Genomic DNA, 14,254 nt, shown 5'->3' on the forward strand with positions numbered 1-14,254 from the left:
TGACCTGATATTTATTCAGGTGATGGAGCCTGAAGTTTTAATCAGTGCATTCTATATTTATCAACAGTCATTATAAATGCTGTTGTTCTTGATAATGAGGCTTTTAGTTGACTTTTTAAATAGTTTCTAAATTGACATTATTTGAACTGTCTACCATTAGTGGATGAAAAACAGATTCTGACAGCCTGTAATCTTATCATCCATCCAGTGATCTACTGCTGAGAACTAATTACAAGACAAACCAAGGAATATGTATTTGAAAATAGGCTGAAGATTTCCTGTGGGACTAAAGTCGAGAATCAATTTGATATGGTTTATTCCCTCACATGACCCACCAAGTCAAATCCCTTTTGAGATGCTCATTTTTAGTTTCAGAGCTCAGTATGAAGTGAAGGCAGTATTTTGTCAAAGTAATAGGTTGCTGGCTGTAGTTTGTAAGTATGATGTTGACAGCTAGGTAATGTTTGCACACCTGGAGGAAAGTGTGGTGGTGCTCTGCTGACAAAAAAAAAACAAGAGACGCAAATTAATCACATTTTGGTAACATTTTGCATAACTTTATATATCAAAGTAAAATTGTGTATAAGATCCATTTCAAGTTACCAAAGTTTTACCAATTAGTTTGGTTTAAATTATATTCCTGAAATGCATTCTTCATTCCATAGTATATAAACTAGAATAGAATAGAATAGGTCCACTTAAAAATGTATCAATGAAGCTGCATTAGATAACACAATATCAAACCAAAGGCATTATTTCAAGAAAGCACAAACATGTTTTTCAAATAACAGTTTACAAAAAGAAGTAACAGTTTAAATAGAGTTAAATAGGAAGATGCATTATGGATGGACTTTTGTCCAGAAGCGACAAAGATAAAACGACCTAATGATGTATTTAATTCTTACAAACACAGCTTTTTGCATCACAAGAAGTTAACTGATTGATAGGAGTTGTGTTTTGGATTATTGTGATTATTGTGTTTTTTTCAGCAGTTTGGACTCTCATTCTGACAGCACTCATTTACTGCAGAGGATTCACTGTTGAGCAAGTGATGGCATGCTAAAATCCTCCAAATCTGTTTGGATGAAGAAACAAACTCATCTGCATTTTTGAGTGAACTATTCCTTTAAGTGTGGCTAAAGTCCCATTCTGGGTTTGGAGTGTAAGTCCCATGCTCCCATTTTATAAACATAACATCAATTGGGTATAACATATACAGAAATAAATACCTATAATTGTGGTATTCACAAAAATTAAGAATTTTTAAAGTACTACTACTAATAAATTATGTTGTAAAATGCCATATGAGCATGTTTACAGACAAGATGAATACAAAATTTAGACGAGCATATGGTGCATACATGTCTCTCTTTACAGTCCATTAAAGGTGGATCATGTTAGACACGCTCTGCCTACCACAACATGTTGTTCTGCAATTAGCACCATTCACATGTCTAGGAGAAAAAAAGCACTGAAGAGTTCAAGTCCTGTTCGGCCTGTTAGTCCTTTTTTATCAGCAAAAACCACATAACAACTGCTATTTAGTTACCTTAAGTTGTAACTTATAATAGACAATCAGTTGTGATTTTACTGATGATAACCCACCAGAATGATTCATATCTGTGAATCCCACATATCATTGCTTTGCTTTCTTGAAGTAGTGGAAAGAACCATGCTTTTCCTTCAATGACAGGAAGGAAGTAGGAAAGAAGTCATTCTTTCCATTCTGGACCCTGGGGAATGTTTTTTGGAGTTGTCTGCTTGTATGAGAGGGGCTATTGTCTGTTAAACACAAGGGTGGTGGCTGTGAACGTCTAAGGAGTGAAGGGGCTCAAGGGCAGGGAGCAGAAGACATTTAGGGTTCTATATGTGCGCAAAAGAGTCTTCACAAAAACAGGGTTTGTTTCAAGGACACACTGACATCAGTAGTCTTGATCATGGTGTAAGGATGTTTCTGTGGTGATGGGAAGATATAAATAAGGTTGACCTGGTCTTTTGGGAATACATATATGTGTTTTATATTTATATTAATTCCAATGATTTATAATTTTTTTTTAAATATATATATTTTTTATTAATAAATTATATATTGTCTCTCTCATTGGTAGTGGAACATGGCCGCCTGAAATAAACGCTAGCCTTTGCAGCTTGAATATGCATATCTCAGAATCTTTATAGGCACAAATATGCTGCATTTCCTTTGATTGGGGTATGAATCTGATACAGAAAGATCACGCCCTGGTAAAAATGATATCGCTGGGAAGGCTAATTTTCACAGACCAAGACTATAAGCCCAAGGGATTGTCCAATTGAACATATCAATATTTTCTCTACCCCTTTCATTCTCCCGTCCTATCCTTCTTTTTAAGCTCGCTCAAGTGTTGAACTTGGCTGGAGCTCGTGGGTTGCTGTGGTATGTGAAGTCATAGCCTAGGTTGTGACCAGACAGCACACCAGTGGTTTCTTCTGTTGAGAGTTTGTGTTTTCCCATAGAAGCTTCTGGATTACTGCACCATCAGTCTGTCTCTAACTGAGGGACTATTAATAGTTCTCCTCATATTGCTTTTGATAAACTTCCTGAGTCAACACAGCACCAGCTGCAATTTAACCCTGTTATTTGGTTCAAAATCTGGATACAATCATTATGTTCGGGGTCAGTTGACCATAACTGGATTCAATAAAATGAATAAAAATCACATACATGAAAAACAACAGAAACATCTGTTGAAAGGTAACACTTTATTTTGATAGTCCATTTTAGACATTCTACTAATTCTAAGTATACAACTACATGTCAACTACCACTCATTAGAGTATCTTCAACAACACATTCTTCTTACTACAAGTAACTTTGCAAATACCTTTCAAATTATACTAATTCTAATTTAACAGTCTATTAATAGCTGAGAGTTAGTTGGCATGTCGTTGCAAAGTTACTAATGTCTAAAATGAACTATTAAAATAAAGGGTAATCTGTTAAAACAGCAAACCTTTAACATTAATACTCACACACTACAAAAAAAATAAATATGAGAACACATGATTTTTATAACTGTACTTAACTTTTTAAAACGTTTTCCATAAACTGAATATGATAAACAGTATCATAACCATTTTTTAAACATTTGACATTTTAAACAGAAGTGTGAAAAAGCACCTCTTCTGTGAGTTTTGCTGTAGTTTAAACCAGTGCTACTTATCAGTTTATTCAGGATCAGTTTGCTGGAAGCGGCTCAAGTTTCGATTTCCAGCAAAATAGTCCTGTATAAACTGATAAAATATACTGTATGCCTTCAGTGTAGTGTAAGTTTCTTCTGATAAACAAAATACATCAAAAAATTTGACTTACCAAATTAACTCTTGCTTCCAGCTGATTGCTAACTAACAATGACACATGGTAGCATGCTAACAGATAAAACACTTTTCACTCTCAATATCTATAAGCCAACAAGCTAAGCAAGATAAGCTCCTCTCTTCTCCACAACGGTAGCCACACACACACACAAAAAACTCCAACATGACAGAACTACTTCTAAATCTTCAAGATAACTGAACACAAAACACTAACAAATGTTTCCCTTTACTTAAAAAGCCCAAGGGATTGTCCAATTGAACATATCAATATTTTCTCTACCCCTTTCATTCTCCCTTCCTATCCTTCTTTTTAAGCTCGCTCAAGTGTTGAACTTGGCTGGAGCTCGTGGGTTGCTGTGGTATGTGAAGTCATAGCCTAGGTTGTGACCAGACAGCACACCAGTGGTTTCTTCTGTTGAGAGTTTGTGTTTTCCCATAGAAGCTTCTGGATTACTGCACCATCAGTCTGTCTCTAACTGAGGGACTATTAATAGTTCTCCTCATATTGCTTTTGATAAACTTCCTGAGTCAACACAGCACCAGCTGCAATTTAACCCTGTTATTTGGTTCAAAATCTGGATACAATCATTATGTTCGGGGTCAGTTGACCATAACTGGATTCAATAAAATGAATAAAAATCACATACATGAAAAACAACAGAAACATCTGTTAAAAGGTAACACTTTATTTTGATAGTCCATTTTAGACATTCTACTAATTCTAAGTTTACAACTACATGTCAACTACCACTCATTAGAGTATCTTCAACAACACATTCTTCTTACTACAAGTAACTTTGCAAATACATTTCAAATTATACTAATTCTAATTTAACAGTCTATTAATAGCTGAGAGTTAGTTGACATGTCGTTGCAAAGTTACTAATGTCTAAAATGAACTATTAAAATAAAGGGTAATTTGTTAAAACAGCAAACCTTTAACGTTAATACTCACACACTACAAAAAAAATAAATATGAGAACACATGATTTTTATAACTGTACTTAACTTTTTAAAACGTTTTCCATAAACTGAATATGATAAACAGTATCATAACCATTTTTGAAACATTTGACATTTTAAACAGAAGTGTGAAAAAGCACCTCTTCTGTGAGTTTTGCTGTAGTTTAAACCAGTGCTACTTATCAGTTTATTCAGGATCAGTTTGCTGGAAGCGGCTCAAGTTTCGATTTCCAGCAAAATTGTCCTGTATAAACTGATAAAATATACTGTATGCCTTCAGTGTAGTGTAAGTTTCTTCTGATAAACAAAATACATCAAAAAATTTGACTTACCAAATGAACTCTTGCTTCCAGCTGATTGCTAACTAACAATGACACATGGTAGCATGCTAACAGATAAAACACTTTTCACTCTCAATATCTATAAGCCAACAAGCTAAGCAAGATAAGCTCCTCTCTTCTCCACAACGGTAGCCACACACACACACACACACACAAAAAACTCCAACATGACAGAACTACTTCTAAATCTTCAAGATAACTGAACACAAAACACTAACAAATGTTTCCCTTTACTTAAAAATACATAACAAATACATTCAACATTTACTCCCCCAATCCAGTCCCAAGCAAAGCATGCTGGGAACTAGAAATCCACTGTTCAGTTTCACTTGATTTATGTATTCTCGGCACAAAAGGATTAGGTGGACTGCATGAAATGTCATTGATTGTGAAAAATTGTGTAGCGATTATTTTGAGTGGGATAACAATCTACCCATCAACGTTTCAACAATATTTCCAATTCAACAAAACATGTGCTAAGAAACCACATTAAACATATTTCCATGTTGTTGTTTGAACAGAATCCAACAGCTGTTGTCACATATGAGTGGAAATACATGTTTTCTTAAGAAATGGGTCAGTGAAACAATAGAATAGCCTTCAACAAAATCAAGTCACCGGTATTTTGTTTCCCTCGTGAGAGAAGATTTCCTTTAATGCTCAAGCAAGGAGCAGACAGGAGCACTTGAGGACTGTCACTGAGTTTAATGGAGTGGAAGTGACCCATGGAAAATACAGATATGTTTTGCTTTATGCTCTAGAAGAAGGAAATCTGTCAAAGGAAATCTATTCTCCAGGGCTTTGTTACTTCCAAATGGGGGCCTCAGATCAGTATAGTTTGTTTATTTTCCCAAGAGGCCCTCAGCTGAGAATGTCTGTTTGGCCTCAGATGAAGGTTAAAGAGTGTTCGACCTACCGGCCCTGACAAATGCTCAGCAAAGCTGCAGTTTTGCATTCCAACACATCACATTGTTTGTGTGTTTGCATGTGTCTATGTGCGTGTGTTTCTGTGTGACATTTGCCCTTTAAATATTAACAGAGGCATTCATAAATGCAATACTAGCTGATTTGGCTATTCTCTCTCTATTGGCATTCTCTTTTGTTCTATAAGCATCAATCAGTTATATATTTTCTTCAAGCTTGACTGACAAAAATGGAAATCATCATTTTGTTTATTTGTCCAGCTCAAATGAGCAGACAAGAACATTATTTCCTTTGAAATTTAAAATAAATATTCTCATAAAGTCCGCTTCAGAAAGATACTGTGATGATTGAGCTGTAAAATGTTAACAACCAAATAGGTAACAATAAAACAGTCTTAAATAATAACTTAGCGAAACCAGGGCTAGTTGGCAATTTACTCCAATAAATATTTCTCAGTGTAGGCTATATTTGTTTTTGACAGTCATTTTCTGTATAATCCTTGACTACAAAAGACTATTAAACATTTCTACCATTTTTGCTCAGGAATAATGATACAGTTTGAACACACATTCTCATTTTGCCCTTTTGTCATACTGAATGAGGTAAGATGTCAGAATGAAACCTGTCATAAAACAGACTATTATTGGATTTTCAGCTGATTTTAAACAGTGAAACAATTATTTATAATATAACAAGTATTTTTAGTTGTTAAATGAAACAACTTTGTGTAACTGGACTTTTGTGGGCCTATGTTTTGTGAATCTAGGGTGACCATACGTCCTCTTTTTCCCCGGACATGTCCTCTTTTCGGACCTAAAAAAATGCGTCTGGCTGGGATTTCTAAATCGCACAAAATGTCCGGGATTCGGCTTTGCTTTCTACAGCCGCCATTCATTGTGTGCGTTTTTTTAGAGCCCTGCAAGGGACTGTTTTATTAATCCCACTCCCACTGAATTTCTGACCATTACTGCCCTCTCCCGTGATGTTTGTGTCCAGTCCCGACCACTCCGCAAACATTCCAATATTGCATATAATTTTCGCACATGGGAGCTGCCATCAATATGCGGAGTAGCCTATTTACATCTCTTTTGAATGAGCGCTCGCTGTTCACTTTCATTTAGCCATCACGCCTACTCTGTGTAAAAGAAGATCAGATATTTGTCAATGAGCTCAGGGTCTGTTTAGCAACAAATCCTCCAACATGATCTGTCAGTCATCTTTCCCCTGACTCCTGCAGCTTGTGTTGGATGCAGGGTTGTCAAGTCCACGTTTTTTTTTTAATGGAATTGGGCTACTTTTATACTGTTACCATGGGTTGATTTTCCCCGTTTGAAATGTTGCATAAATTACATTTGACTGAAATGCTTGTATTGAAACGTTTTGCATTCTGTGATAAAACTGTGCTAGATGTTGAGTTTTTTGAAGGATGGCCACTGGTAGGAAGCTTTTTAGCTGTGTAAATGTAAAAAATATGTATTTTACGTATGGAAATGACATATTTAGAGTTTTGATATTTGGGATATGGTCATTGCGCAACTTTGGGCGCTATTTTGGGCATTACTTTATCCACCAACCAACCCCAGCCCCCGCACCCACTGTCCTCTTTTTGGAAAATAAATATGGGTAGGGTAATATGGTCACCCTAGTGAGACAAAACTGTAAAAACATTTCAAATGGAAACAAAGTGCATATTGTAGAACATGTCCAATATTCTAAGTACAAAAGCCAAATGCCTGAACCAACAACCGACAAATAAATAAATTATGGCAGTGATTCAATCAAGCATGCAATTCATGCAATTCATGCAACAGCTGTTCGAAATTGATAACAGCATAGATAAGGATTTATTTGTTTAAACTACCAATCACGAGCGATTTAATTTCCATCACCCTAGATCTCCTTTATTTGTACATTATTTGTAATATAATCAAGGCATGCACAATAAAATTACCAAAAGAAGGTAGAAAGGCGCATTTCTGCGCAGCCCGAGCGCCGGGTTGATCCACTTCAAACACGTGTTGTAAAGCGGAAGCAACGGACTGAAACAGAACGAGAAGCTTTCGATTCTAGTCATTAATAATCCAAACAAAGACGCGAGTTTGTCGTCGTCTTGGAGCTTCACAAAATAACGCGGACGCTTGAATTACACCGTGTATAAAAATGAACCTCTAATTGGGATACATCTTTACACAACCAGCAGTTTCGATTTTCAAACGTAAACATCCGCCGAGCAGTTCCCGTCCATGTGTAAGCAGACACTTCACTATGCTACCCATGTTTGGGATGAGTGTTTTGGTCCAAAACAGAGGACATGCCATTCCCAGCTAATGGTCAGTTATAATACGACTTGAGTTGATTTTATTTTAACCCCAAGTGGTTTGCCAAGGCGTCAGCGTTAGTAAAGATGCGAATGGGTTAGCACGCGAGCTAACTTGGCTACGAGAGCTGTTTGTTTGTGTAACTACAGACTCAACTATGTCGTTTGACAGCACAGATAATACGACAAATAATATATAGTCCATTCCGGCTAACAAAGGCTACAGTTTAGCAATCTTTATTATGGGTCTACTGAACTTTGTTTTTAGTTCAATTGGGAAATGCATAGATGTCATTTGTCTCCTCCTGGATTTAAATTTTGTGATTGTCAGCTCAATAATTCAGCTGTTGGTGGCAGTGATCTCCTTTACCAGTAGTCTGCCTATGCTACTCACAAATTCAGTGTCAGAGTTCTGGAATCTCACTCTGCTTTGCATCATCACCATGAGGGACGGAGTAACAGTTGTGACCCATAACATGGTCGGAGGCTGGATGCAGCTGCTGGGAGGCGTCCTGGAAAGCTTCAAGATGATCGGATACCTATCTTCGCATCTACTGCTCCGCACCAAAGAGCTTCTCCACCGCGGACTGTTGTCGGGACACGGTTTGCTGCGACAGGCCTGGGAAGGCTGTGGAATTGTGTTCAGCTTGCTGTTGTATTTCATCAACACGATCATCAACTTGCTGCTCATAGGCACACAGAATTTATACTCTGTGGTGGTCAGCACGGTGGAAGCGGTGTCCTGCCCTTTGCAGAAAGCTCTTGAGCTGACTTTGACGGTGCTTACGTTTCTTTATAGCAGTCTTGTCGGCACCTCCATCCTGCTGTGGACGCCATGCAGACTGGCGATGGAGTTCCTGGGATCCATGTGCCATGTATTTGCAAGCATTTTCCTGCTCAACTCTTACGGGCTGCTGCTCACGTTGATCATAATTGCGAGTGCCACCGTATATCTAAACCCCGCGCTCCCACAACTTGTGTCTTTGCGCGTAATCAACTACATCAACGCTGTCCCCATCCTACGGTGTCTCCAAAGGGCTCTACACCGCCTCAATGTGCTCGAGAGGAACGTGTGGCGGCGATTGGCCTGGCATCGCAGCCAGGTAATGGTTCCTGCCAGGATGGAAGTGGCAGAGAGGGACGTTCAGCAGCCTGATCCCAACCCTGAGCCTCAAGTTGACCTTAATGTGCTGGAAAACGCACCTGAGGATGCCCACCAAGTGGACGACCCTATAAACCCACCGCTTCCCAGTTCCAGCACTCACAGGCCACTCCGGAAGTTTCCTTCGGAGGACAGTTGCAAAGGCCCTCCGGCTGACAACTTGCTGACTCTTCTGCAAGAGCAAGAGGAGAGGAAGAAGTGCGTGATCTGTCAAGACAGCACCAAGACTGTCGTGCTCCTGCCATGCCGTCATTTGTGCTTATGTAGAGACTGCACCAACATTTTGCTCAGCCAGCCTATCTACCAACACAACTGCCCCCTGTGCCGCCACATGATCCTTCAGACCATGGATGTGTATCTCTGAGGGAAGCGTTTACGGATGTGTTTCTGTCATCCTCAGGTTTTTGGAGCAGCACTGTTCTTGAAATGTGGGAAACCACTTGTTCCTTTTTCATAGATGTTCATTCCACTACGGTTGCTTGTATATAGATTTAAATCACAAGCTTTTATAAATCGTGATTGCGAGGCTGATGACTGTGACTGTGCTTTTTTTATTTTTTTATATTCATTGTCACTTTTTTCATCAGCTTGTAGAAGCAACGCTATTTTTCTCATACAGCAATATCACATGAATGTAAGCTTTGTATTAAAAAAATTAAAACGGGGTGTTAATTGTGAAGATCGAAGATTTATAATTGTCAAGTGTTTATGGGCAACATTTGTATGCTACAATACTAATGTTAGGCCTTATAGTATGAATTGTTGTCTACTTGATTTTCTTGCCTGACTGTAAAAGTGATAGAAGGTTTCATGGGAATTTTTGAAACCTCACAATAATCCACAAGTAATTCATGTCTTCAGTCCATCAATTAGTGTCTTGTGAAATGTAAAGCTGTGTTTTTTAATATGCAGATCCATCATTAAGACATTTTTAACTTCAAACCATTCCAAAAGAGTCCTTTATCTGTAATATTGCTTTCTCCAGTGAAAAAGTCATCTCGTCTGAATCAGGAGAGAAACATGCACAGATTAAGCAACGTTTACAAGCGAAAACAGTCCAAAACATTTCTAAACAGATATGTTGGTGGATTTTGATGCAAGAGGACAACATGGGATGGACTTTTTCACTGGAGGAAGTGTTAATATTGCCAGAAATGATCGTTTAAAGTTCAAATGTTTCTTACAAACATGCAGCTTTTCAATGTTAATTGATGGATTGAAGTCTTGTTGATTACCTGTGGATTATTGTGATGTTTATTAGGAATATTTGTATACTACAACTAATGTTGGGCCTTAGTATGATTTGTTGTTTGCTTAATTTTTTGCCTGATTGTAAAGGTGATCAAAGGTTTCATGGGAGCATCTACAACATCATATTGATTATTTTTTTGTGAAAATTTTGTTGTGCTTTGCATACATTGTAATCATTCCACCAAAGCCATTTTGCACTCTTTTTAAGTGCAAATGTCACTACGATATTTTCAGAAGCCATTCTACAATCTGATTATGTATTCGTGCTGTTTTTGTCATTTATTATTGAACTGCATTAAGGCCCTCTCACTGCTCAAGTGGTATTGATTAATGCATTTTCAGATCGAAATTTTGTGCTTGTTTTTTGGTTTGAGAGACGGTAATTCAATTCAGTTACCTGTAAAAAAAAAACAGAGTGGCAGAAAGGCTTTTAGCTCAGCTTTGACCAGGGGATGATGTTAGAAATCACTATTTTAGAAAACATCTTATGCATTAGAGAATCAAGGTAGTACAGGCTTTTCTGGTTTATCTCAATTATTTTGGTCTTACATGGTTTCAAAACACATTCAGAAAGGCACAATGTGCAAGACAATCAGGTGCATTTAATAGAAAAATAGAAGCATTTGCAAGGTCCATGCAAACTGTTGTCCTTCTTAAAAATATAAAAAATGACTCCCTAATTATTTCTGTCACTCTCAATTCTGCACAATGCAGGTGACAAGCACTAACCCATGGTTTATCATTGTAATTTTAAGGTTTTTAAACAAGCTGTGATTTCATTCCATATTAAGCCCCAAGCCTTTTGTATTCTTGTACAGCAGATGTTTGTTTTCTCTGAAGTTCTCCTCTGTCTCTCCAGAGGCCTGGATAATATCAAAACCACATTCACTGACTATCCAAATGAACAATAAACAGTATTTGACTGTGCAGTCGTATTGTCTTTGTCTTCAGCACAACTTGTAGTAGTTTCATCATTGGACTAAAATGCAATTCACAACAATGTCTCTGATTGTGATAAATGACTTATACCACTTCTATGCTGAGATCAGCACACAAGCTGAGATTTTAAGATGCTGATCGTGGGCGTGGGACCTTATGAACCAGATAGTATAATGGAGGCCACTTCCTCCAGTTGTTAAATCATGGGAAGGGAGTTTCCTGAAGCCTGATCCAGTGTTATTGTGCTTCACAAACTCAGCTACACTGCGGATCAAATTTAGGATTTTTTATGTTTTTGAAAGTAGTTCTGTTATGCTCACCAAGGATGCATTTATTTAATGAAAAACGCAGTAAAAGCAATAATATTGTGTATGACTTTAGTATTTTAATATATTTTAAAATGTAGCACATGGAATTGCATTCCTGTGATGGCAAAGCTGAATTTTCAGCAGCCATTACTCCAGTCTTCAGTGTCACATGATCTTTCAGAATGCTTCTAATATGTTGATTTGCTGCTCAAGAACATATTTAAATAAAAAGCAATTATTTTAAATTCTAATATTATTTCACAATATTACTATTTTTGCTGTATTTTTGATTAATTAAATGCAGCATTTGTTAGCTTACGAAACTTAATTCAATAAGATTTAAAAAAATAAATCAAGTTATTTCAAACTTTTGACTGTGAGTGTTGGTATATAGTTTAAACTCAAAAGATTTTAAGTGGTAGAGAAGTAGCTGTAAGTGGTTCGTTTGATATAATGTGTGTGAAATGCAAGCTTTTTTTCTGTAAGTATAAAAGAGGCACATTCAGCACTGGACAGCTCCACATGCCATCATTTTTGGCAAATGGAAATCTGAATCTCAAATTGTTGTGCACTTAGAAACAGCATTCAACCATTTCCCAGAGTACTTACAATCAGATGCGTCTTTCATATCTGCTATCTGGAACTGCATACTTGAGAACAATACTTTAAAAATAACCTAAAGCTTAGGAAGTGAGGCACCATAATGAATTTAACATAATGAGTAAAGTGTCTATTTTTTAAAAAGAGATAAAAGAGGATTTCCTTGTTTATTTTGTTCCTTGAAATAAAACTAAGCACCACTTCATTGACAGTTATTCGCACAACACTGCAATGAGTCTTTAGAGTAAGATATTTTAAATGTCTTTTTTAAAACACAATCTTGTTAGTCTAGATTATAGAGTATGGGAATTTAATTATAAGCACATGTGGGACATTTTTTCAAAACATGTTTCTCATTTGTTGATTGATTTATCGATTTGAGTCTGGCTAAAAGTTAACCTTTGCTCCCTTATTTGTAAAGGTGTACACTCTGACTAACCCTCAAATAAATTACCATATTAGAGCAACATCAGCCCTTCAATTATTCACGACAAGTAGATAAACATGAAGAAAATATGGCTAATGGCATCATTCTCTTAAAAGGTTAGTTCACCCAAAAATAAAATTTCTGTCCTTGTTTACTCAATTTAGGCTTTTATTAATGTTATTGATGTCTTAATGCCTTTATGACCTTTTTGTATCTTCTGCCTTTTGGTTAACTGTACTTTCAATGGAAGGACAGAAACCTTACAGACTTCATTAAAAATATCTAAATTTTTGATACAAAGATTACCAAAATCTTTCAAGTTTGGAACAACACGGGTAAGTGAGTAAGTGATGACAGAATTTTCATTTTTGGGGAACTTTACGATGAATCTCACAAACAGACAGTTCATCTTGAAATTCAATACTGTTGTAGCATTTAGAAGGAGCAAAAGCTTGATACTGTACCCTCAACATTTCTATAAACTTCCTGAAAAACAAGCACTTGGGATCCTGATACTCATGCAGGGATGTAGTCAAGTATAGCATAGCTAGAATAGACTGAGCTCAGTTCAGAGGGTCATCCAATTCACAGTGTATATGTAAGTGTGTCTGGCCCCGGGCCCACTGAACCAATATGAGTTTATCTTACAAATAGGAAGTCCAGCCTCTGGGTCAGTAGGAATGTTCCTGTCTCTGAGGATGAGAACGGGGAAAAACACCAGTTCCTCACACCCACACAAAAACGTCCACTGCACAGGGGACTTCCATTATACATGAAATTCCACAAAGATTTGGCAATTAAATGGAGAGTAACTTGTGAAAACAAAAATGCTACTTTTGTGGAAGCAGCACATTTACAGTCCTGTTCAACATGTGCATACTTATTATAGTAATTACAATAACTGGGTAATAACTAAGTTATAACCCTAAACCTAACCATAACCCACCTTATTTTACCCAGTTCTTTCTTAGGTAAGTGATTTTGAACTAGACCATGCTTATTCTTGTTTCTGTATGCAATTATCGTTCAGTAGTGTGGTTATGATGATGAAAGAACGCCCTCTGCTGTTATTAAAACAAATGTATAACCAAAAATATGAACTGGGAACTTAATCTGTAATACAGGCGCGAGTCTTCCGAGGATAATGAAAGGACACCCTCTGCTGACATTAATAAAAATGTAAACATAATATGTTTCGTAATAAAAGCATTATAGCTACAAATGATTACACGTTCGGAATCTGTGTTGTTATTTAATATAAAAAACAAAGAACTAAAATGAACTCCCTTTATCTCCAGTTTAGGTTTTGTAAAGTTTTATGACATGTACTATAGTAGATTGTGTAAATAACATGGCATATATATATGCAAAAGATATGAGGTTCCATTTGTGTCAAAAATGCTTTGTGTTTTGTACTATACATTTGTCTTTGTCTACAGTCATTGCCTACTTGTTCAGGTAAATCAGTATATGTAGGCATGTATGTTGTGTGTTGACGTCGTCTTAATCTGTCGTCCTGCCTGCTTTTTCTCTGTCATTTAATTACTGTCGTCCTTATTGTCGTTTTGTTCTGTCGTCTTGTTCTGTCAGCCTTACTGTCGTCTTGTTCTGTTGTCCTAACTGTCGTCTTGTTCTGTCGTCCTAACTGTCGTCCTGTTCTGTCGTCCT

General features: G+C 36.9%; 1 protein-coding gene across 1 annotated transcript; it reads left to right on the top strand.

Annotated features, from left to right (window-relative positions):
- Positions 1-7,551: 7,551 nt before the first annotated feature.
- LOC107585543 (RING finger protein 26) lies at positions 7,552-10,024 on the top strand. Its single transcript, XM_016272595.1, has one exon. The coding sequence runs from the start codon at positions 8,142-8,144 to the stop codon at positions 9,423-9,425; it is 1,284 nt and encodes a 427-aa protein (XP_016128081.1). The 5' UTR covers positions 7,552-8,141; the 3' UTR covers positions 9,426-10,024.
- Positions 10,025-14,254: the final 4,230 nt, after the last annotated feature.

This window comes from Sinocyclocheilus grahami, unplaced genomic scaffold, assembly GCF_001515645.1.
Source record: "Sinocyclocheilus grahami isolate Dianchi unplaced genomic scaffold, SAMN03320097.WGS_v1.1 scaffold72.1, whole genome shotgun sequence".
In the NCBI taxonomy this organism is placed as follows: Eukaryota; Metazoa; Chordata; class Actinopteri; order Cypriniformes; family Cyprinidae; genus Sinocyclocheilus; species Sinocyclocheilus grahami.

What these genes read in the sequence shown, in the direction of transcription:
- LOC107585543 (XM_016272595.1), top strand. Translation starts at nt 8,142, where the DNA reads ATGGGTCTACTGAACTTTGTTTTTAGTTCAATTGGGAAATGCATAGAT.